The sequence below is a fragment of the Microtus pennsylvanicus genome, chromosome 7 (assembly GCF_037038515.1).
Source record: "Microtus pennsylvanicus isolate mMicPen1 chromosome 7, mMicPen1.hap1, whole genome shotgun sequence".
NCBI classification, from domain to species: domain Eukaryota; kingdom Metazoa; phylum Chordata; class Mammalia; order Rodentia; family Cricetidae; genus Microtus; species Microtus pennsylvanicus.
In genome coordinates, this window is record NC_134585.1 from 64,355,381 (window position 1) to 64,380,574 (window position 25,194).

General features: G+C 40.7%; 1 protein-coding gene across 2 annotated transcripts in view; it reads right to left on the minus strand.

The window, feature by feature from the left end:
• Positions 1-24,998, minus strand: part of Ankrd13c (ankyrin repeat domain 13C) — a 44,525-nt gene extending 19,527 nt beyond the window's left edge. The window contains exons 1-6 of one of the 2 annotated variants that reach the window (XM_075981018.1): positions 24,422-24,998; positions 14,913-14,954; positions 10,628-10,732; positions 5,933-6,018; positions 4,637-4,682; positions 2,457-2,523 (exon numbers count right to left, since the gene is read on the minus strand). In XM_075981018.1, the coding sequence (XP_075837133.1) occupies positions 2,457-2,523; positions 4,637-4,682; positions 5,933-6,018; positions 10,628-10,732; positions 14,913-14,954; positions 24,422-24,857 (782 nt within the window). In that variant the 5' untranslated portion in view covers positions 24,858-24,998. The remainder of the gene's footprint in view (positions 1-2,456; positions 2,524-4,636; positions 4,683-5,932; positions 6,019-10,627; positions 10,733-14,912; positions 14,955-24,421) is intronic. The other variant, XM_075981019.1, reaches the window with a different exon arrangement.
• Positions 24,999-25,194: the final 196 nt, after the last annotated feature.

The window sequence follows — 25,194 nt, forward strand, 5'->3', positions numbered from 1 at the left end:
TGTCAGGGTATTCTTTTTTTCTTAATAAAGTTGTATTTATTTCTATTGCTTTAAGTTATATGTGTGTGTCTGTGCGGGGGTATGTGCATAGGAGTGCAGGTATTCAGAGACCAGGGGTACTGGATGCGCCTGGAGCTAGAGTTTCAGGTGATTATGAGCCACCTGATGTGGTGCTGGGACTTGAACTCTTTGGTCTTCTGAAAAAGCAATACGTATGCTTAAACACAGAGCTATCAATTCAGCCCCAGCCAAGATATTCTTATCACAGCAACAGAAATTAAGCTAGGACAGAAGTCAATCTCCACCACATGTTTGTAGACCTGCACATCTGCAAGGTTACTGATAGAATCAGTATCTGGACCTGCTATATAGTCTGGCTGACTGGGACGGTCTCTGACATTCTATAGATCACTACTTGGGAAATACTGGGATTAAAGAATTTACTACCCCCTTCAAGTACTCAAGTATTTATTATATTATATGATATTATATGATATTATATGTTACTAGTCCAAGATCACTTACCAGCTGCTCAACTGTCTTTAATCTCAGAAACTCCTTAGCACAGCTATCAAGAGAGAGTCATCCCACACCCAGAAAGTCATTGTGAGAGAGCTACTAATCTAAAAGAGAGTGACGGTGCTCACTCTCTTTTGTCTACTGATGTACATATTCCTCTTTGACCATATTTCCAGCAATTACTTGGATGACACAAAATAAGCATAAATTCTACAGATTCCTCTGTTAATATTTTATAATTCAGCTTCCTCTGGAGTAATGCTTAGAAGGACTATCTTAAAACATTAAAATAATATTTATGAGATGTTAATTTCCCTTTTTAAATAAAGTCTTATAATCTAGGGGAAAACCTTTGCCAATCCAGCCTCAGCATTGTTCTGTGCCACTACTTCTTCAGCCTAAGGCTGGAGGAAGTCCCATGCCCGAGATTTCCCTGAATTGTTTGCTCTCACCCTTCGACTTCTGCCACAATCCTCCTGTCAGACTCTCAGTCTGAGTTCCCAAGCCAGCATCTTCAGTTTACTTGGTAATGTGCATCCCATCATTCCCATTTTTGTCCCCACACCCCCCAGTGTTGGTGATCAAGTTCAGGACTTCACACACACAGGAAAAGTATTCACCTTCACATCATTTGCTGAGAATAGTCACACATAAATGTGAAACAAATTTTAAAATAATTGTTTCTGAATAAACAAGAATCAAATACAACTAAGACATAAAATGATATTTAAAAATTATTCAATTTCTCTGAGCTTTCTCACCTATAAATGAAAAGTGTATATATATAAAAAAAATCCCTCAGCCAGGCGGTGGTGGCACACACCTTTAATCCCAGCACTCGGGAGGCAGAGGCAGGCGGATCTCTGTAAGTTTGAGGCCAGCCTAGTCTATAAGAGCTAGTTCTAAAACAGGCTCCAAAGTTATAAAGAAACCCTGTCAAAAAAAAAAAAAACTCAAAACATTTTTAATTCTAAGCATTTAAATTAATAATCTGGAGAAATGGAGATAGATATAGAAGACACACTTCATACATATATCTATGACCATGTATAGATATACAAATTGGAATATTTATTAGTATTAATTTGTAAATATACAATTTAAAAATATGCTACATTAGTAAGCTAAAAATATAAGCAATGACAAAAGTAAAATTTTATAATTAGTAAAATACATTTACTTCTCATAAATTTAATTATCAATCATAGTTATGAAAGGAAAAGAACAGAAGAAAATGAAAATCATCCTTAACAGCTGGTGGTACATGCCTTTAACCCCAGTCCTCAGGAAGCAGAGGCAGGTAGATCTCTTTTGAGGCCAGTCTGGTGTACAAAACTTGTCCCATGACAGTCAGTTACACAAAGAAACCCTGTCTCAAAAAACCAAAAACCAGCCGGGCGGTGGTGGCGCACGCCTTTAATCCCAGCACTCGGGAGGCAGAGGCAGGCGGATCTCTGTGAGTTCGAGGCCAGCCTGGTCTACAAAGGGAGTTCCAGGACAGGCTCCAAAGCTACAGAGAAACCCTGTCTCGAAAAACCAAAAAAAAAAAAATCAAACAAAAAATTCATCCTTAACATGTTGACTGAAATGGAAAGAAGACTGAAGACAGGAGCAGGAGATGGGTGGATGTATGGAGAGAAAAAAGGGAAACGAAGGGTGTGGAAGACACAGAGGAAAAGGCAAGATGTGAGTGAGGTCCTCCTGAAGTGTCCTTACTCCTAATGAAACCCAAGACCAGAGAAGCACTGCAGCATGACCTCCCCTGGTGCTAGAGTCTGCTTAGATGACAAGCTATCTGCAACAGGTCTTACACGAGTAAAGTATCTGAATATATTACAGTATATTAAGTTACTAAAGACAAGCAAACTATGACTGCAAAAAAGGTTTCCTCCAGACTTAGCTTTTTTTTACTCAGAACACAAAACGCACTACCTCACCTGATGTTGATACCTTGCTTGTATATTTTACAGGCATCAGAAGGCAGAATTCGGGAAAGCAAAGGCACTGCAATTTTAGAAACAAAAAGTTAAAAAGTAAAGTCTAAGATATTTGCAATTTTTAAAAAAAAAAACAGCAAACATTTTACTAATTCACAAATGTTGATAATTGTCTTTAAGATAGTATCTCCCACTCAGAAACTGCTCAACTACAGAGTCAATTTACTTTACTAGGTGTGCCCTTAACCCTGTCCTGTAGTAATATTTTGTGATTTAACAAATAAAGCTTGCCTGAAGATCAGAATGTGGAGCTAAGCCACTAGAGGACAGGTAGTGGTGGCACAAACCTTTAATCCCAGCACTCGGAAGACAGAGGCAAAGGGATCTCTGTGAGTTCAAGACCGCCCTGAGCTACACAAGATTGAATTTATCTAAAAGAGAAACAGAGCTCACGCAAAAGTGGACAGAATATAAGGTGGGAGGAGACAAGAGTTGTGCAGTCAGTCCGAGGACAGGATCATCAGCCCTTGGGTCTGAGCGCTGACAGAGGTAAACATCTGTCTAGGGGCTGACCGCAGTGCTTCTCTGACCCTTCAGCTCTCACTCCCTAATACCCGACTCCAGATATTATTAATCCATCCACTTCCAAGAGTAGCTAACTCTATCACTTCAGGCCACTGTGTGATATACAAATAAATAAAAATCATACCCTGAGGTCACTAAACGTTATTCAATTGTAAACAAGTGATCATGGGTCTTATCTACTAGATCCCTTAAATATCATTTGGAAAAAATAGCAAAAATGTAACATTTAAACAAGATCTCTGAGATGAGGCCACTAAATTTAAGTTTGAATCCCAAATACATACCCTTGCTCTTAGACTGACTGCCTCAATTTCAATGTTTGTATAAGAGAAACCACACCATTTGCCCACCAACTTCTACCTTCCTAGGTGTGTACACACGTAAAGGTCAAAGGTTGATGGTGAGACAGGGTCTCTCACTGAAGTAGGAGCTCATCAATTTGGCTAGAATGGCAAATCTCTGAACCCTCCTACCTCTACCTCTGCATGGGATAACAAGCATGCACTGCTGCATCCAGCAAAGAAATAGAACTCAGGTCCTATGCCTGAAAAGCAGGCACTTTACCAGCTGAGCATCTTCACACTCTCAGCTGCACTGAGTGATGATGATCTGTGGTGAATGTGCACACCCAATGCACTGTGAAAGTGTAACTTGCATTAAAGGGTTTCAAAGTCAGAATGTAACTTTCAAATTAAGTTGTTTATCAATCTTCCATGACCTCCAAACTGTAAAATGTCTATTATTTTTCTACTACTACTGAATAGATGTAGCACAAATAATAAAGACCCAGAGACAGATACTGGGGTTCAAGATCAGAGAAGCAAAGCAGCCAAATCACTAGAGACTTCTTACCTGTACGAAATCTCATCCCCCTTATATTTCTCTCTAGTGCTGGTATGGCTGACTAGTATGGCTAGCTTTGGACTCTGATCTTTAGGCAGGCTTTATTTATTAAAACACAAATAAAATGACACTATAAATAGTTTTTAGTAAGATCTAAAATGACCTAGTTATAGACAGTAATAACAAAATGTACTATTTATTATAGAATATGAATACAGCACACAAATAAAACATATTATTTAACTTCCAAACTACATACAATTATATAAAATGGAACAGACTTCACAGTTTTGTCACTGCATGGCTTCAATAATTATTTCAGGGAAAAATATCACTAACCATTTAAATAACTTTATAATACAAATGCTAACTTAGATGCTAGCAAAAATGTTTATTGTATTAAGTATTAAGTCTTTAATAAAAATAAAATTAAGCTGGGCAGCGCATGCCTTTAATCCAAGCACAAAGGAGGCAGGGACAGACAGATCTCTGTGAGCTTGAGGTCAGCTTGGTCTACAGAGCAAGTTCCAGTGCGCCACCTGGCCCAGCAATACAAAAGTTATTTTAAGTTAATTTTCCATCTTAAAAACTAGAATTTTGAGAGCTGCTTCCCTAACAGGAAATGGAATGTTACTTGTGGGTTTACAATGACTATGCTAAACACAATGGACATTTTCTCTAAATAAGTATCAAATATGTCATGCTAATATTTCTATAAATCCATATTTTATAACAAAACATAGCACTCTTACCCCAGCTTTGAAAATCCCAGTGAAGCTCTAGGTAAAAATCACCTAGCTGAGAAATAAAATATGAAAAATTATTAAATATACTTTAGTTACAAGTTACATATCATTTTGCACCTCCCCCCCTCCCCGAAAAATACTTGATATCATTTAAGAATCTCTAAAGACTAGAGAAGAAATGAAAAATTATTCTTCTGCCGGGCGATGGTGGCGCACGCCTTTAATCCCAGCACTCGGGAGGCAGAGGTAGGCGGATCTCTGTGAGTTCGAGACCGGCCTGGTCTACAGAGCTAGTTCCAGGACAGGCTCCAAAGCCACAGAGAAACCCTGTCTCGAAAAACCAAAAAAAAAAAAGAAAAAGAAAAATTATTCTTCTATTTCTTATGTTTAGAGTTTGAAAAGAATGAAACTAGCCAGGCAGTAGTGACGCACACCTTTAATCCCAGCACTCTGGAGGCAGAGGCAGGTAGATCTCTGTGAGGTCAGCCTGGTCTACAGAGAACTTCCCAGGACAGACAGGGCTACATAATGAAACCCTGTATGGAAAAACCAAACAAACAAAAGACAAAAGAAGAAAAAACAAACTGCCAAAATACCTTCGTAGAGCAGCAGCCTCAGGAGGATGGGCTATCTATCAACCATGATACCACGACATATCTCTTCTAGAGCACTTGTCTAGTTTACTAAACATAGTAACATCGTCCCAGTTCAATGAAAATGTTTCTAATGTTTCTACCAATAACACAACCACACATTATAACCCTAGATTTTTATTTCAGTTACTTGATTTAAAAATGACTTTCACCATTTAACTGATCCTTACTTTACTGGGGAGAAATTTAACTGCACTTTAAAAGACTGCCTGAAGGGCTGGAGAGAGGCTCAGAGGTAAAGAGCACCTGCTGCTCCTGCAAATAAAGACCAAGTTCAGTCCCCAGCAGCCATGTTGAGCAGCTCACCACTGCCTGTAACTCCCGTTCCAATGCCCTCTGGCCTCCTTGGGTACTCTACTTATCTACACATACTTACGCGTGCACATCTTAAATGCTTTTTAAACCCACACTTATAGTTACTGTTTAAGTAAAGAATCAGCAAAGAGGGGGCTGGAGAGATGGCTCAGAGGTTAAGAGCACTGCCTGCTCTTCCAAAGGTCCTGAGTTCAATTCCCAGCAACCACATGGTGGCTCACAATCATCTGTAATGAGGTCTGGTGCCCTCTTCTGGCCTGCAGGCATACACACAGACAGAATATTGTGTACATAATAAATAAATAAAAAGAATCAGCAAAGAAGCCCAGCTTACCTCTTTTAGGGCTTTTAATAACCGAGGTCGTTTTTCTCCAACGCTCTCCCTGGATTGCTGCTTGAGTTTCCTTAGAAGAGCTGTGACTGAAGTTTAAAGAAAACAACTGATTAGTATTTTTCCTTAATTTTTCTATAATTGTTAATTTTCTACAATGAATATCACTGCTTTTTAAATTTTTTAAAATTTGCATATACTACTGGAAGTGTGTGTGTGAACATACAACATGTGAGTGCACCTTGTATAATGTGTGGTGCATATGGATATAAAATGTGTATGCAAAAGTCATAGGCAACTCTGTGGAGCCATTTCTCTCCTTCTACCTTGATGTGGGTTCTGTGTGCTGAACTCAGGTTACCAAGCTTCAACTGCTAGGTGGCAAGTGTCTTTACACACTAAGTCATCCTGCTGTTCCTTCCACTGCTAGGTGGCAAGTGTCTTTACACACTAAGTCTCCCTGCTGTTCCTTCAACTGCTAGGTGGCAAGTGTCTTTACACACTAAGTCTCCCTGCTGTTCCACTGCTAGGTGGCAAGTGTCTTTACACACTAAGTCATCCTGCTGGCCCTCGTTTCTTTTCTTTCTTTAAAAAGAAATAAAAGTTGTAAAATTTCAAAAATCCGAGTAGCAATAAATAAAACTCCCAAATATGAAACTTTTTATAAGATTTTCTTATTTATGTGTATATGAGGAGTGTGTGTGTTATGCTGTGTACACAGAGGAGTCCAGAAGAGTGTTGGATCCCCTAGAACTGGAGTAACAGGCATCTGTGAGCCAGCCCCTCCCCCATATAAGGGACAGGTCTTCTAAAAGAGCAGCAGGAGCTCTTACCTGCTGAGATATCTCTCCAGCCCCAACAAAAAACTTTTAAAAAGAACTTGAGCCAGTGGTGGCGCATGCCTTTAATCCCAGCACTCAGGAGGCAGAGGCAGGCAGATCTCTGTGAGTTCGAGACCAGCCTGGTCTACAAGAGCTAGTTCCAGGACAGGCTCCAAAACCAGAGAAACCCTGTCTTGAAAAACCAAAAAAAAAAGAACTTGCCTAGTGGGAAAGAAATCCTAACATAGTAGTCTCAATTTTTCTTTGCCTTTTTTAGTCATCTATTGACGGATTAACTGAATAAATCTTTAGTAGTGATAAAAATCTAAAAACAAGTCAGGTGGTGGTGGCACACTCCTTTAATCCCAGCAAGCATTCGGGAGGCAGAGGCAGGTGGATCTCTGTAAGTTAGAGGACAGGCTCCAAAGCCTGTTCCAGGACAGGCTCCAGAGCTACACAGAGAAACCTGTCTTGAAAAACAAATAAAGAACAAAAACAAACAAACAAATCTGAAAACAGCACACCCATAACAAGATCTCACGAAGTTGATAAAAGAACACTAGGTCACTAGAAATGAGCTGAGTACACAACTGGAGCGCTCTGAAAATGTGTCACACACAAGAAAATCCTCCTCTCTTAAAAAAAATATAAATGAAGTCTAAATGAAGAAAACTCAGGTCTAAGTAGATGGCAAATCAGCACAGACTCTGGTATGCCGAAAATTTGACAGTGCCCAACAAAATACTCAAAACTACCATAAAAATCAGTATCCCATGACACAAACTATAAACAAGCCTAGAGACCAAAGACAACCGGAGAACAGGACAACAAGGCATAGCTGTCTGCATCAGGAAAAGCTGGGAACTCTGGGACACAGGTTAAGACAAAAATATTCATTTTCTCCCTAGGCCATCATTGCTCACCAGGTAAACATAATTTTGTTTTTTCTTTTCCTTTCCTTTTTTTTTGTTTGTTTTTTGGAGACCTGGGCAGCCTAGAACTCACTATGTAATGGACAATGACCTTAACTTCTGATCCTCATGCCTCCACTTCCACAGTGCTCAAATGCCCAGTTTTACACAGTGCTGGAAATCAAACTCAGGGCTTCATGAATATTATATAGTCTATCAATTGAGCTACATTCTTAGTCCTGACTGCTTATTCTATAGCACAAAAACATTAGCAAAATTAGCAGAAATTAAATTTAAAAGACAATCACAAAGCTTTTGCTAATAATTTATAATAAAGTTTCTGATTCTCCCAAAAAATGTAATCATCTATGCCATAGAAAATTTCAAGATAATGCAACTAAATGAAGACTTTGTTTGTTTATTTATCTATTTATTTACTTATTTTCGGTTTTTTGAGACGGGGTTACTCTGAGTAGACTGCCTCTGCCTCCCTAGTACTAGGGTTAAAGGTGTTCACCACCACTGTCTGTCCTAAATAAAGAATTAAATGCCATTTCCTTAAACAACATCACAAATACAACTTCACACTGACATTTCTAAATAAACACCATTGGTTCAATTAAGTTAAATATTTGAGTTTTCACTTCATTTTGTTGTTTGGGTTATTCATGAGGTCGTTCCTGACAAGAAGTACAAACTGGCTTGAAACTCATAAACTCCTGCCTTTACCTTCTATGTGCTGGGTTATTGAGAATTAAATATTTATGTGATAGGTTACAGTGAAATATAAAATTGAATACGGAGATGTCCTGAAATTGGATTTCTATTAAGAAATATTTCCTGGCTCTCGTCACAGATGACAAGCTCAAATGACTAAGAATCATGCCTTTTTTCTTTAACGCACAAAGTGGCTTTACACATATTTTTACTGTGATAAAAAATCCTTGGAAGTCTCAAAGTCCTCACTAGTTTCCCTTCAAAAAAATCAAAGGAAGTCCTCAGACAAGCTACTACTCCATCCTTAGTCCTTTAATATGTACACTTTCCTTTGTCCCCTGAAATAATTCTATGACGAGGCCTGTTTCTTCATCTCATAGGGGTTTCTGATTTTGTTCACAAAGGACAACTGTCAATACGTAACAAAAAATACCACATGCCAATTTTGCTGTTAAAATTCCATAGAAGTCTCATCATATATTACATTTTACAGTCAAATACAGGCTCATCATTCAAAGTTATCCAAGCAATTCAGGCAACTCACATATGTAATATGTGGATGACATACAACTAAATCCCAAGAAAGTTTCCAGAAAAATCTAAAACTTAGCACAGAAGACTGAGTCCACACAGCAGCCTGAAAGAACAAAATGCTACATAATTCTTCAATAAACATGATTTTTCTACAAAGCTGTTTTAAATTGATTTTCCCACATGAACTATGAAGTAATAATAGTACCAGTCATCCAGATTAAATCCAGACAATTGCTTCCAATTATCCAGATTAAAGCCTGCAAATGTGATCTAGGTATCAAGCATGGTGGTTGTTGTGTAACAGTTTCTTTGAAGATTGAAACATTCCATCCTGCAGGAAAGTAAACAATTCAGAATAGCTTCAGAAAGTCTCTGAAATTGAGCAGATTCACTCTAAGAGTAAGTAATAAAAGCTGAGAGTTCATCTCATATCTAGCTAAGTCAAGCTGAAAAGAAGATTATCAGATGGAGGCTGGAGAGATGGCTCAGAGGTTAAGAGCTCTGGCTGCTCCTCCAGAGGTCCTGAGTTCAATTACCAGCAACCATATAATGGCTCACAACCATCTAGAGGGAGATCTGGTGCCCTCTTCTGGCCTGTAGGAATACATGCAGACAGAACACTGTGTATATAATAAATGAATAAGTCTTTAAAAAAAAAAAAAAAAAAGACAACTCAGACAAGCAAAGCTGCAAAGACAATTCTTGACCAGCCACTCTCTTCTTGGAAGAAACAGAAACCAGCTGAGCTGCCTGGAAGAGGTTTAGAACAACTGATACACCTGGAAAGGACACTCTCCAACCTGCTGATTGCCTGCAGACTGTGTGCTCCAAGTTCTAAGCTTTGGGAGCTGAGGGGTGGGGGTACTTTGGTGATGCAGCTGTCTTTTGAGTCATTTCTGCTCCTTAAGTAACCCCTCACCCATATTCCTATAAGTAGTAACAATAAAACTCATTGGTTCACCAAACTGGACTGTAGCTAAGGAAAAAAATAGCCAAACTGTATGCTAAGGAGCTTCGGGAAGGCTTTAATGCCTAAGCAGCAGCAGCAGTTCAGAGAAGACACCCATGTAGAACAATAAAAGTAAAGACGATCAAGCCTGACACCCCACCCCCACCCCCCGCAAAAGGTTATACCGGGGATGGAGATAGTTTGTTCAGTCAGGAAATCCCCCAAGAGCCAGATATAATGAATGAGAAAGGTACAGTCACTGTGCCAACTCAGGGCCACTCTGACCAAGGGATCCAGCAGGCACAGAAGAGGAAAGCATTCCCTTTAGCCCTGACTAGGTCGGAGCAGATTAAGACAGGCCCTGAATTTAATTGGGTGTGGAAAAATGTAGAGGCCCCTTCAAAGAGTTCCAAGATAATAGAAACATAATGGCTCAGAGACTAAACTAAGAGACAGCACAATTCTTAGCTTTCAGGAAAGTCTACATCCACTGAAAGCAGATGAGTGCTGTTAGCACCATAATTTTTATTTCAATTAGTAAGTCAATGGTTAAGCAGAAAAAATAATTTGCCAGAAAAGACAACTGATTCTTGACTTCAAAAAGAAAAACAGCCCTAGTACCACAACCACTCAATGCTTCAAGGAGGACATGAGCAGGTTTTCCCACATGACTCAATGTTCAAGTATTCCCAAGTTATGGATAATTCACGCGTGAGTTTGCAGACAACCTCAGCACATCGATCAGTATTTCTAAAGCACTGCTTACTCATCTGTCTGTCTCCATAGCTGATGGCTTCCGCCAGAGGGCTCCATCCCTGAGCATTTTTCACCTTTACGGGAGCGTTGTGAGCCAACAGTAAATGTGCACATTCTGCAACATAAAAATTAGTAATAATTATTAGACACGCAATTTTTAGAATATTTAAATATGAGTGTTATGCAAAAGTTCAAGAAACCAGATTACTACATTTGTGAAATAATACCATTCTATGTATAATTAGTAACTTATAAACTCCCATGTATATAATCAGTTCCCCAGATTTAAAGGTACCCAACCTAGCTAAAAATAAATTGGATTCTCTCTAAAAATAAAGTACTGTTTTCTGTCTCCAAAGAATATCTGAAGCGAGTTTCCAAAGACTGCAAGCTAACCTATCAACCTCAAGAGTTACTTTATATAAATATCTACAATTCAGCTGAGCATGGTGGTGCATGCTTTTAATCTAAGCACTTGGGAGGCAAAAGCAGAGGCAGGTGGACTTCTCAGAGTTGTCTGAAGGCTAGCCTGGTCTGCACATCGAGTTCCAGACCAGCCAGGGCTACATGGTAAAACCCTGTCTCAAAACAAAAACAAACAAGAAAATATCTAAAACCCAGAAAGATCCAAAGAAGTTGCATACCTGTCATGTCAATGAAATGTTAATTCTTTATTTCAGGAAGAAAAAAAGTGTTTTAAAAAGAAAGCACACTGAGGACTGAAGAGATGGCTCAGAGGTTAAGAGCACTGGCTGCTCTACCAGAGGTACTGAGTTCAATTCTCAGCAACCACATGGTGGCTCACAACTATCTATAATGAGATCTGGTGCCCTCTTATGGGGTGCAGGCAATACATGCACACAGTACACTGTATACATAATAAATCAATCTTTAAAAAAATGGATACCATAGACCTTTATCTCTTTGTATGTAATGGTCAATTTATAGCAATTTCCTCCCCGAGACTATTTATGGAACCTATCTTTATGGAAGATATCACTTGGATTTGTTTGTTTGTTTTTCGAGACAGGGTTTCTCTTTGTAACAGCTCTGGTTGTCCTGAAACTCACTATGTAGACCAGGCTGGCCTCAAACTCACTGAGATCCACCTGCCTCTGCCTCCCAAGTGCTAAGATTAAAGGCATACACTACCACTGCCTGGCTTCCTCTTTACAATGAGTTTCAATGTAGTCATATCTTAAGCACTGTTGTGCACACATGTTTGAATTAATGATTACCAGGAAACTTTTTTTCCAAATTGTATATGTCTAAAATAAGCTACCTGTGGTCAGACTTTTAAAGTCTGAACCAATACTGACTGAGAGATGCTGAACGGAACTACCTCCTATCTCCCATGGATCATTACTCTGCTAGTGTTTGCAGACACACACTCACGCACACACACACACACACATTAAATACTTAACTAAGCAGTTACTATATGTCTATTTAGGTATTTTTAGTGGTAGAGGTGGTGAGCATGTGGTAGGCAAGCATCCCATCCCCAAGCTGCATCCCCAGTCATTCCTAACTACTAGAAACTGAAAACAGAAGTGAAGGAAGATAAAGTCTTATTACCAGAACTTTTATCCTATGAGGAAGACAAGTAAATCATTTTTTAAAAATGTACCAACTTTTTGAAAGAATATGGTGGGGTGAGCTAAATGGCTTTACTTCAGCATTATTCTTGGTGATAGAAGGAATGACAATAGCAGAGAACTCTATTAGAATAAGATAAATATAGACATTTCATTTCTGAAAGGCATTAAAGAAAGTCTGTTCAAAATATGTGAGAATATGTGATATAGAAGACTGATTATTTTGGAGAATGTGGTGGCTAGCCCTTTTAACCCCAATACTCTCACAGAGGCAGATGGATGCCTATGAGTTTCAGGCCAGTTTGGTCTACCATAGTGAATTCCAGGCAAGCCAGGGCTACATAGTACAACTGTCTCAAAATATATATATATATTCTTTTTTAATACACTGATAGCAAACTAAGTGTCCACCATGGGTTATAAAGACTCCCAGTTCCACACACACTGCTAGAGAACTATGCGGTTCAAAGAGGAACACTACAGCAAGGGACAGGAATGAGGGAAATGGTCAGAACACATGGAAGTAAGGGGTGAGCTCTTTTCAGAAAGTAACTTACTGACAGTCAACAAGTGATGCAACCAGAGAAGCAGGTTACACCATCCAGTGTACTGGACAGAGGAAAAGCGCTCTGTGAGCATTCACAGGTGTCAAAGCGTCACTCCGAGACTATTTACTAATTAGAGTAGAATGTCTATAGCAGCCACACCTACAGCATCACCAATCAAGGGAGAGGACTTAGAAACTGACACGGAAAAGCACAATATGGAAAGTACAGCAGGCAGAACTTCCACTTGGGTGAACCCAAGCTGAGGTCATACTATGAAGAAGGCTTAAAGGTGAAAAGATACCCTTTGGATAATAAATATGGAATTAATTTTTATGGGTTTGGTTTTTGTTTTTTTCCTTGGGGGAGAGGGGGACAAGGTTCCTCTGTGTAGCCCTGGTTGTCCTAGAACTTCTTTATAGACCAAGCCGGCCTTGAACTCACAGAAATCTGCCTGCCTCTGCCTCCCGAGTACTGGAATTAAAAGTATACAGAACCACTCACTGGAATTAATATTCTTTAATACTACCAGAAAAAGAAATGGAGAGAGGCTTCTTGCTCATCTTTTACAATTGTATTCTAACTGAGTCGGTGTGTTTGCACTCATTAGCAAAAAAGTCTTTTATTAGTAATTTATTTATTTTTATGTTCATTTGGTGTTTTGCCTGCATTTGTGTCTGTGAGAGGGTGTTGGATCCTAGAGTTACAGACAGCTGTGAGCTATCATGTGGGTGCTGGGAATTGAATGTAGGTCCTCTGGAAGAGCAGTCAGTGCTCTTAAGCATTGAGCCATCTCTCCAACACACAAAAAAAAGATGTATTTTGTTACTCGTGTGTGTGTGTACATGCATTTTGTGTCTGTGTGTGTGCCATGGAGGCCAGAAAAATGTCAGATCTCTTGAAGCACTAAAGAAAACTTTTAATTTAAAACGCCTAATCTAAAAGTATCTTTTAAGGGACTAGAGTGATGGCTCCATGGTTAGGAGCACTTCCTGCTCTCCCAGAGAACCTGGATTTAGTTCTCAGCGCCCCCGTGGTGGGTGACTCACCTTTAACTCTGGCTCTATGGAATCTGACACCCTCTTCTGGCCTCCAAGTGCACCAAGCACAGACATGGTACACAGGTGTACATGCAATCAAAACACATACACATAAAATATAAAAACCGTAAGTGTTTTCAAAAGAGAATATCAACACTGTTTGTGGGTCCTAAAACAGATCTATTTAAGTCTGTCCCAAAATGTTTTCCAGCGGATACTTATCTCTTATAAAACCTATGAAGAAGTGGGAATATCAGATAACTGTGAGACATAACTCACCACAATCCTATGCTTGCCAACTTCAAAGTCACAGCACAGGCTGGTTCATTAAGGCTCTAGAGTAAACTACTGGTTTTAGCAATTTGAGTTTTCTCAAATGGATTTTACCTGGAAACTCTATTTTCTTCTGGCTACTTATCAGCATTTCCTGAAACTAATATTTTATGAAGTTTTTGAACATGTATTTATTTATTTTATGTTTTTTCTACATGTATGTCTGTGCACTATGTGCATGCTTGGTACCCACAGGCTCAAAGAAACAGTGTTAACAAGTGGTTGTTAACGCCGGGCAGTGGTGGCGCCTTTAATCCCAGCACTCAGGAGGCAGAGGCAGGCAGATCTCTGTGAGTTCAAAGCCAGCCTGGTCTACAGAGGTAGTTCCAGGACAGGCTCTAACACTACAGAGAAACCCTGTCTCGAAAAACCAAAAAAAAAAAAAAAAAAACCACCAAAAAAAAAGAAAAATGGTTGTTAACCACTATGTCACTATGTGGGTAATAGGAACTGAACCAAGTCCTCTGCAAGAGCAACTAGTGTTCTTAACTACTGAGCCGTCTCTCTAGCCCTTGGTTAAGTAATTTTTAATGACAAAACTGGGGCCATCAAGATGGCTCACTGGGTGAAGACTCTTGCCACCAAACCTGATAACCTTACTTTGATCCCTAGGAACAACGTGACAGAAGAAGAGAACCAACTTCCACAAGTTGCCCTTTGATTTCCATACACATACAGAGGCATGCATGAAATCACATACATACACACAAATAAATATAATGTTTTTAATGACAAAACTGATGTGTGAGTGAAGTTAAACATTAAAAGTATTTACTAACCTTTATTTCCTAACATCACAGCAAGATGTAAAGGAGTGTTTCCTAAAATTAAAACAAAATTAAATTAGAAGCCACAACAACAACATGAGTTTTATTTAAATGTGAATTCAGCTCCTTCAGGATTGTTGTCACCAAACTCTAAGCAGAAATAACACATTTGTTTTCTAAGACAAACTCAGAATGGGGCAAAAGTGAAGCTCTGAGTACCTTTCCTGCCCTGCCCAAAAGTAACCAGCAGGGCATTCACTCTCTGAGATGTTCCCACAGGCTTCAGATTCCTTTCGCTGCTCATTTATCATATCAGTCTTTGTCCTTTTAGCAAATAATTCACATATCTACTTACTATGTAGACCAGGCTGGCCTTGAACTCACTATCTGCCTGTCTCTGCCTTGGCGTGCTGGGATTAAAGGTATGGATCACCATGCTCCACAGGTCAGATACATCTTTAGGTTTCCAGATTGCATGAATAAGTAGGTAGCACCATTCCACAGGTAGGGACCCTGAACTAAACAAAAGTGGTAAAGAAAAAGCCCCTTGAATGTGGAAATTCTCCTGTACCAGGTTCTTCAAACTGTGAGCAAGCAGCGCAGACTGCTGCTGCCATAGCTGTAGCAGCTCCTGCCCTGCTATCATGCTCTCCCCAGCCTGGGCACAAAGGATACCCTTTCTCCTTCAAATCGCTTCCAAGGTATTTGATCACAACATGAAAGTAATTTAATACACCACCAATACTACTCAAGTTGGCCAAGTCAAAGCAGTCTCTGTGTGAAAATCCCCAGTAATATTTCTCGAACTAACAAGCTGGTATTAAAATTCATACAAAAATCTCAAGGAACCCAGAACATCATCAACTCAGAGTTGGCAAATGGCAAAGCTTTCCTGGACCCTAGCCACTATCTCTTGTGAATGGTTTATGGCTGTTCTCAGAACAGCCTGTAGAGCTGGCAAGCCTAAGAGAGTCACTTGTTGCCCCTGAAGTAGACCTGCTCTAACCAGCTATCTGCATTTGGTTTCTATGACAGAGCCTAGACTTTCTAGAAACTATCACATTACACTGTATTTAAATGTCCTCTCATAGCTAAATTTACTTAACTCTGGCATTTAATATACTGTATTTTAAAATGTCAAATCATCAAAAACTAAAACACCATATAATCAAACAATCTCACTCTGGGGTATATATTAAAGCAGTGGTTCTCAACCCTTTTGGGAGTCAAACAATCTCTTTCACAGGGCTCACCTAAAACCATCGGAAAACAGGTATCTACACATTACAGTTCATAACAAAAGCAAAATTATTGTTATGAAGTAGCAACAAAACTTTATTTTTGTTGGGGGTCACCTCAACAGTAGGAATTGTATTATAGGGTCTCAGTATTATCATTCTGTCAAAGAAACATCTGCACGCTTGTGTTTATTGCATTACAACAGTGAAGATACCGTCAATCAAGTGTACACCAAAAAAAAAAAAAAGGACTTTTAAGTGGGCAGTGAGAATACTACTCTACCATAAAGGCTTTTCTCTCTTTTCTATAAACATGGATAGAAGTGGAAGTAAGGGAGATAAGCTGGGAGCAACAAGCCAAATACTGCTGTTTTTACACTTGAGGAAGGCAGAAAAACAAGGAACACAGCAGAGACAAACCCTGGTGTTCTCACATGTAGATGCTACAGGAGCTACTCCAAGACATACTGAGTGAAGTCACTAGAGGATAGAGAGGGGAGAACACAGGGGAACAGCGAGAGAGACAATGACACCAAACATAACTGAGGTGTTGTCTGGTACAATAAGGCAATGACAGCCTAGAGCTATGATTCAGAGTAACTGAAGGTCAGAGTCTGATGGCTCCCAAGACGTGGAAAATGAAACATCTAAAGAGATAGAAATGCTAATTATGCTGACTCAGTCATTGAAGAATGCATACACGTATCAAATTATATTCATTTATTCCATAATTATGTGAATATACTGTGCCAATGGGGGGGACTTCTACTAAATAAGATCAGGACTTCAGAAAACTAAGTGTATTGTCCAAACTAATGATAAGAGCAGTTTACTTAAAATATTTTAATTAAAAATATGAATTTCTCGAAAGTATGCTATACAAGAATGGAACGGATTTTAAGATCTATTCTGCATTTAATTGGGGATAAAACATTTTTACCTACCCTGAGCAAAGGATGAATTGCCATCATCAAAAATAAAAGTTATTTTAAAGTATAAGAAGAAAATATAGTTTTACAAAGTCTCATTGTTGTAAAGAGAAAGAGTTTTCAGAGCCTTTTTTGGGTAGCTGTGGGAACTCTTCGACACTGTACTAAAACTGATTTGTTAAAGGCATTTACAATGGGAAATCCAAATTCTATCAGGATCTCTTACACTAAAACACGTTGGTTTCTCTTATACTGTAGGTAGAATTTTTATTTTCTTTTTCTTTCAAAAGACACTTTTTACAAGATTTATTTGTGTATGTTATGTACATGTATGCCTGCAAACAGGAAGAGAACAAGGGATTCCCATTATAGATGGTTGTGAGCACCATGAGGTTCCTGAGAATTGACCGCTGGCTGAGCCATCTCTCTAGTCCATTGTGGGTAGAATTTTTATGGGGTGTGTGTGTGTTGCAAAGGACCAAACTTGGGGCTTCAAACACACTAAAGTCTAGTACTCTACCTAGTATACTACACTCTAACCTGAGCGAGACATGATTACAGAATACACAGCATCATGAAAAGCGCTGTCTAGAAAAGTCTATGGCCATCCAGATACTGATACATTCCAATAGACAGTACCAAAACAGCATGTTCTATGTGACCGTGACCAGAGCAGTGGTTGTAAGAACTAGGAACCTGGAAAACTTAAAATGGCTGAGCTAAGTTTTCAAAATTCTAACTTTAACTTATTATTTACAAGCTCTTTGTTTTTTAAGTTTTTTAACAGTTTTTTTTTTTGTGTAGCCTTGGCAGTCCTAAAACTTACTCTGTAGACCAGGCTGGCCTCGAACTCACAGAAATCTGCCTGCCTCTGCCTCCAGAGTGCTGGGATTTAAGATGTGGGCCAGCACCACTACCTGGCTAATTCTTCTTCATTTAATTAGCAGCAAACACTATTTTGTGCTGAATGGGATCAAGCTCACCCCATTCATTTACCAGAGAAACATCTGCCAAAAGTCTAAATTGTCTATAACCTGTTGTCTTTTTTCCCAAGAAAAAAAGTGCTCTGTGGGAAAAGGGTATGTAGTTCCTCTCCTCATAGTCAGTTTCAGAAATATTTTTCCCTCATTTCCCTCAGCATGCAAAGGACATTGTATACAGCGCCTAAATGGCAACAAGAGTCCCCAAAAGGCAGGCGTTCGTTCAGCAGGCCTTTTGTGCTCAGTGAACAGGCCAGCGAACAGAAGGCAAGCGGTGACTTGTGTTATCACGAGACACTTTTGATCTGTACACCCTAATTATAGAGCAAAGCAAAAAAAAATAAAACAAAAAACAAAAAAACCAGACCTAGTACAGCACTAAGTTGTACACACATATCCAAGTCCATATCCCCTCCACCCCTCACTTCCAGTAACAGCTGTTTACTGTAGCAGTTATCCATGAACCTGTGCCTGCAGACACCTGCTTCATAGTGAGACCTCTGATGAAAACCACCCGATCGCATTCCATGTTGCTACATGCAGACGCCTTCACAGGGTCTCAGCAAGCTTACAGCATGGCTGCCTCTCAAGTCTCCAAACTCCAGCCACATTTCCATTTTTTGCCCACTTCATCAGTGTTCTCCCTCTGAGTTCCTGAAGGCAGTACCTTTGCATTTACTTATCTCTGCTTGAAACTCTGTTCTAGACTGTTCGGCTTAACTCTCTCATTAGTGCACCCCACATACGCGCACACTCGACATGACTCATTAGCAGTCACACCACACATTCACTGCTTTGTCTACCGTCTGGCTCTTCAACTAGCATGCAACCCCACAAGAACAGGAATTGGGTTAGTCTGTTCACCTCTGCACTCCCAGCATCAAAAACACAGATATCAGAAGCTCCATGTTTATCTGTTGAATGAATAAATCAACCAACTAAAAAAAAAAACAGAAGCCATTAAGAACCAAGAGAACAATTTCAAATCTGTTTCTACTCTCAGAAATGCCTTACTCTAGAACAAGGCAGATCCCCTCTCAGCTGTCCCTGTAACGCAAACAAAAGAAGCACTTATAAGGAGACGGACAGGTACAGGGGTTTCCTAGAACTCAATACTACTCTGTAGAGCCTGCAGTAACGGCTGCAGATCTGTGCACCTAAAACTCTAGCAGATCCAGAAGCCCAACAATCTTGCCCTCTACTCTTCTGATAGGCAGTATTTAAACACCATCAAATTAAATCCTCAAAAATCTACCTAAACGTCAAGAACAAGGCAGCTATTACAATCCAGAGAAAACAGCCTGTCACACACCAATCAACAGAATCAAAGGCAGAGTCACTAAATCTCCAAATTCACTAGCAACTTCTCATAGCTATGAAAGGTTAGGGAGAGCACTTCACAACCCTGCACTCTCACTACTGTCGGTCACATCAAAGTTACCAACAGTTGGGAAGAGCTGATTAACTTAGCAGGAAGTGTAATCCACACCAAGTCTTCAATCTATTTGTACCACTTTCAGTTCTGAAGTACTGAATAGTAAAATCACTTAATGACCATTATAATAAAGATGAATAGTCCAAACTACTCATGACTCAAAAAAATCTTGACACTCAATGTAAAAGTCTAGACTATCGTTTTTCAAATTTCTACATTATTTATTTCTGTGTGTGCATGCAGGTACGCATGCCTACAGAAGTCAAAACATGGTATCAGATCACCTAAAGTCAGACTTGCAAGCAGCTGGGAACAAAACTCTAGACCTTCATAAGAGCAGCAAGTGCTCTTAGCCACTAAGGTATCTCTCTAGTACCTTAACCTTTAATTTTATATTAAAGGGAAAAATTATTTGAAGATAAAGATAAAGGTATGGTAATTTTGTGTACTGTTGTGGTTTGAAGGAAAATACCCCCCAAAGGAAGAGCCTCCATTGGGAGGTGTGGTCTTGTTGGAAGAAGTGTGTCATTTTAGAGGAAAGCTTTGGGGTCTCATATACACCCAAGGCACACACAGTGGAACAGTTCACTTCCTGTTGCCTTCGGATCAAGATGTAACCATGTCTGCCTACATGCTGCCTTGCTTCCTGTGATTTTGATAATGGAGTAAACCTCTGAACTGTAAGCAGTCACCCCAGTTAAATGTTTTCCTTTATAAGAGTTGCCGTGGTCATGGTACCTTTTCACAGCAATGGAAACTGTAACTAAGACAGTACTTTTAATGTATTATTTCCCTATTCCCCAAAAACTGTTATTAAATAATCCCCAAGGCAAATTGCTTGGTACACTTGCTCACAAGAAGTACATATTTTATCATGTTTAACTTTTAAAGCAATGTTTAAGCCCAGAATACAAAAATTCTGAAATTATTTAGCAGATGTATTTATTTGACCAACATCTCATCAAGAAAAAAACAGTATACAACAAAATTTATCAAAAATTAATCCAAACTAAGGAGCTAATCAACAATAAACTTAAGCAATGACAGAGTAGACATCAACAAGCTCTCCACATAAACCAAGGGTCAATAATAAAAGCAAATTTAAATACCTTAACTGTAGAGCATTGTGTTTGAAAAGTAATTGCAAATTTGGGTATGGGAGTCTGAGGCAGGATAATTTCAAGCTTTAGGACAGAGCTCGGACTACACAATGAGACCTGTCTCAAAAACTAGATCAGTAGGTGACTGATAGGTAGACAGACAAATGCAAGAAGGGATTAGGAGAAAACCACCAAATTACTTGAGAAAGGCAGCATTAAAAAGTTTTTATCTAGGACTAGAGAGATGGTTCAGTGGCTAAGAGCACTTGCTGCTCTTCCAGAGAACTCAAGTTTGGGTACCAGCACCTATACCTATACCTATACCAGGCTACTCACACCCAACTGTAAGCTCCAAGGGAAATACCTCTAGCCTCTAACGGCACCTACCTGCATTCACACACACATATCCACATGTAGACAGTCCAGACACACATATGCCCCTACCTAAAGTAACAAAAATAGGCCAGGTATGGTGGTGCATGCCTTTCATCCCAGCACTTGGACTTGGGAGGCAGAGGACAGTCAGTGGATCTCTCCTTATGAGTGAGGCCAGCTGGTCAACATATTGAGTCCCAGAAGAGTCAAGGCTATATATAGTGCAACCTTATCTCCAAAAAATAAGTAAATACAAATCTTTTTCATCCTTAGGTCTTTTTAAAAATATATTTCATTTTATTTATGAGCATGTGTATGTGTACATATACCAAGTATGTTCAGGTGTTGCAGGTGGCTGTGAATGGCCAGATATGGGTGCTGGAGTGACCTGAGTCCCAGTGCCTCTTCTCCAGCCCTGTTTTGGTCTTGTACTGTGAGGCTCTGCTGCTGTGGAATTTCTGTGCAAGGCCATCCCTGCCTGCACAGCCACTGCACTGTTCTCACAGGGAAGGGGAACAGATCAGGGTTCCGTGAACAGCAAGTTTCTACAGTTTTAATTTACTTATTTAAAACACTGAGTATTTGCTATGTTTTAGGAAAACCATCTTAAACTTTTCACAGAGCACATCATATGACAAAAGGCTACAGAAGATGCACTGACTAAAGGGCTATCATGGGGGTGAATAACCCAGTGCTTTTATTTGTGCCACTGCACCAAGAAATTTAAAAACAAGCAAAAAATTCTATAGAAACTGAGAGCTATCTAGTGACAGGATCTTTCCATAGGCTCCTATATAAAGAATACAAGACTCCTAATAACCGAAAAAATAAACTGGGGCTTTTTATCTTCTATTGTAAATACTAAGTGAGAAATATGCATTAAAGGACTGTACTGCAAAACAAACCACACATTAGAACTGACTTTCCTAAAATGCAGTGAGTCTCAACAGAAATTCACAAAGAAAGTAACACGCACTCAGGGATTCTAGCTATTCTTTCTTTCTTCCTTTCCTTTCCTTTTTGAGACAGGATTTCTCTGTGTAGCCCTGGCATTTGCTCTGTAGACCAGGTTGGCCTTGAACTCAGAGATCCTCCTGTCTGGCTGTGATTAAAGCTGTAGGCCACCACTGCCCAGCCATTATTTCTATTTTCAGTCTCATGGTTTCTGTTGCATATGCAACCTTAGCAAAGTTCTTTGCCTCTCTCAACTCTTTTCTGATAGAAACCCAATAAGAGCCTTCTAAGAAAATAACTTAACAATGTCCATTAAAAGTAAAAACACAGAGCAGGTAATAGTGGTGCACCCCTTTAATCCCGGCACTCGGGAGGCAGAGGCAGGCAGATTTATGTGAGTTCCAGGCCGGTCTGATCTATAGAACAAGTGCCAGGACAGACTCCAAGGCTACACAGAAAAACCCTGTCTTTAAAAAAAAAAAAAAAACAAAGTAAAAGCACAGCGCTCGACTGAGCTGGTAAAACGCCTGCCACACAAGCATGAGGACCTGAGTTCGAATCCTTAGGAAAACTGGGTGTGGTGGCACTGCTTGAAATCCCAAAGTTGTGGAAGCACAGATGGGCACAAAGCACCTAGAGTAAAAGTAGCATTCCAAGAATGGAACCGGTAGCAGGCAAGATGGCTCTGTACGTAAAGACAACCTAAGTTCAATTCTGGGACCTACACAGTGAAGGAGAGACATGATCTTCTAAGCTGTCCTGGGATCTCCACACACAGGCCCACAGAACTCACTGACAGAAGAGCAAAGGGGAGCACAGCAGCGGCCTTCTTCCTTAGTGAGAGTGTGCAGGAGGATGCACAGCACTTTCACTGGCAGGAGCCACTGGTGGCAATCATCAGAAGTGACAGAAAGGCAACTAAACAAAATACACACATTCCACTTAAAAAGTGAATTGTGGTACATAAAGAGCAGGAGTGTAGGGTATACAGAAGTCTAAATACCTGAACAGAAGTCAGCTCTAACAGATGCTAAACACAGAACTGGAAGTCTAACAACCTCAGTAGTCCTGGGAATTCCAGTCATCCCTTACCTTAAAGAGCATTAGCTATCAAAGAGATTGTTGTGGACACTTTCAAAGCAACATTAAGGTAAATTTTAAAGGCAACGATAAATCACAGTTACTGGTGGATCAAATTTAAATCACTTCCAAATAACCAATAAATTAGTAATACAACTCAACTATTTAAGTCAGGATACAATTCTCAGCAGCAGTCAAATGTGCTTGTTACAACAACAGAATTAAATAAAAAGTAGAAAAATGAAGACCTGGAAACAGCTTCAGAGCACTTTTTTGGTATTTAATGGTGGTGGCATTATGACTACAGTACAGTGAACTCAGGAAACAAGGGCAGCTACAAAACTGAAAGAGAATATGTGTTTACTTATTTTCTATCTCTGTTCTACTTTTAGATAAGAAGCCTACAAACCAATCAAATTCAGGGCGCTTATTTCACAGGTGGTATTGCACTAATATGCAATGCCACTTTGAGCAGCTTGCTTTATAACTTCCATTTTAGGTTAAAAACAGCTGCCAACAATATTTGCTAACTACAAGTTTAAAACGGCCTGTTAATAAAATGTTGAAAAATAGTTATTACTATTCACATTAGTTTCAACTATTTACGATTACACATTAATTGTAAATTAGGTACAATCCCCAGCACCATGAGAAACAAAAAATGGATGCAAATCAATCTTAAAACTTGTTATTTAAAGGAGGAAAAAAAAAATCAGCTGTCAAGATGTGACCAAAAGTAGCGACCGTCCAGCATCAAATAAGCTATGCTTTCTCAAGCATGCTGTAAAGACAGGACTTTATTATGAAAATTACAATACTGACTTTACCCTCAGTCAAGGTAAAACATTATTCCTAGTGTGGAAAAGGCAATAAAAAAAAAAAAACCCAGCTACTGACAAGTCTCTTCAATCGCTTTGGGAAATCAAACGCAGACACATTTCTGTGTGGATTTCAAAAACCAGTGTTTTAAGTATCTTGAAAGCCAATCTCCCCCCCCACACACACACACACAAAGCACGGTGACAAATACAATTCACACCTAGCTGCACTGGGTGATTAAGACCAACAATATATATGTTCAAATTTAAAGCGCCAAGAAGGAAGTGGGGGCTGTAAAGACAATGCCGAAAACCAAGAAGACCTGATTGGATGTGAGACAGCCTCACTTTAGGCACACGAAAGGCCTGCCGCCGAGACAAGGCAACTTATCCTGAGAAGCTCGGGAGGGGGTGACAAGAAGGTAACATTCCTTCTGAGCCGCACCCACGAGACCCAGACTCCTGACCTCCGGCACGATGAAGCTGAAATACTCGGGTTTTCCCCGCTGCGGTGCACGGTGCGCGGGCCGGAGCCCAGAACCCCTAGGCTGACGGTCACCCACACACACACCAGGGAACCGAAAACGGGCAAAGCCGACCGGCAGAGCTCACCGTGATTATCTTTCTGTCCAATATTGTGCGTGCGGATGAGCGAGGACAGTCTCCTCACGTCCCCCTTGAAGACGCACTCGTGCACCGGGTAGAGCGAGGGGCAGCTGCCTCCGTCAGCGACCACAGCCGCGGGGTTGCTGCCCAGGCAGGCAGGGGTCGGGCAGGTGGCGGTCACCGCGTTGTGTTGCAGCGGGGCCGGGGCTCCGGAGCTGGGCGCGGCGGGAGCCTTCAGCTGCAGCCGGTGGTGGTGGTGGTGGCTGAAAATCTTATGGCAGGCCTTGCCGCCCTTGCCGCCGCCGCCCGCCCCGCTTCGGCCCCCGGTGAAGGCTCCGCCGAGAGCGGCCGTCGCCTCCTCCTCGCAGGGCTCCAGCACGTCCCCGTCCTCTTTGCTGGGCTTGTGGTCCCTCCGCAGGGAGCGGATCTTCTCCCCGGTCATCGCCGCCGCGGCACGCAGGGCGGGCTCCGGTAGGCTCACCGCGGGCCGAGCCGGAGCAGCGGCGGCGGCGGCGCCCGGCGATTAGAGAGGCGGCCGCGACCCTCGCACGCAGCATGAACTCCCGGGGCGACCGCGGACCCGCCACACGCGCATCTCCTGGAGGCGGCGGCCCTCGTCCGCGACGAGGAAAGCCGTGGCCACACGACGCCGGGCGCCGCCGAAGCCGCCTCCTCACACGGAAAGACCCGGCGCGGCCATCTTCCCCCGTCTCCTCTCGCGAGAGCTCCGGAGAAGACGCCGCGGTGGGTTAGCGGGGCCCTCCTGCGCTCGCGCCTTT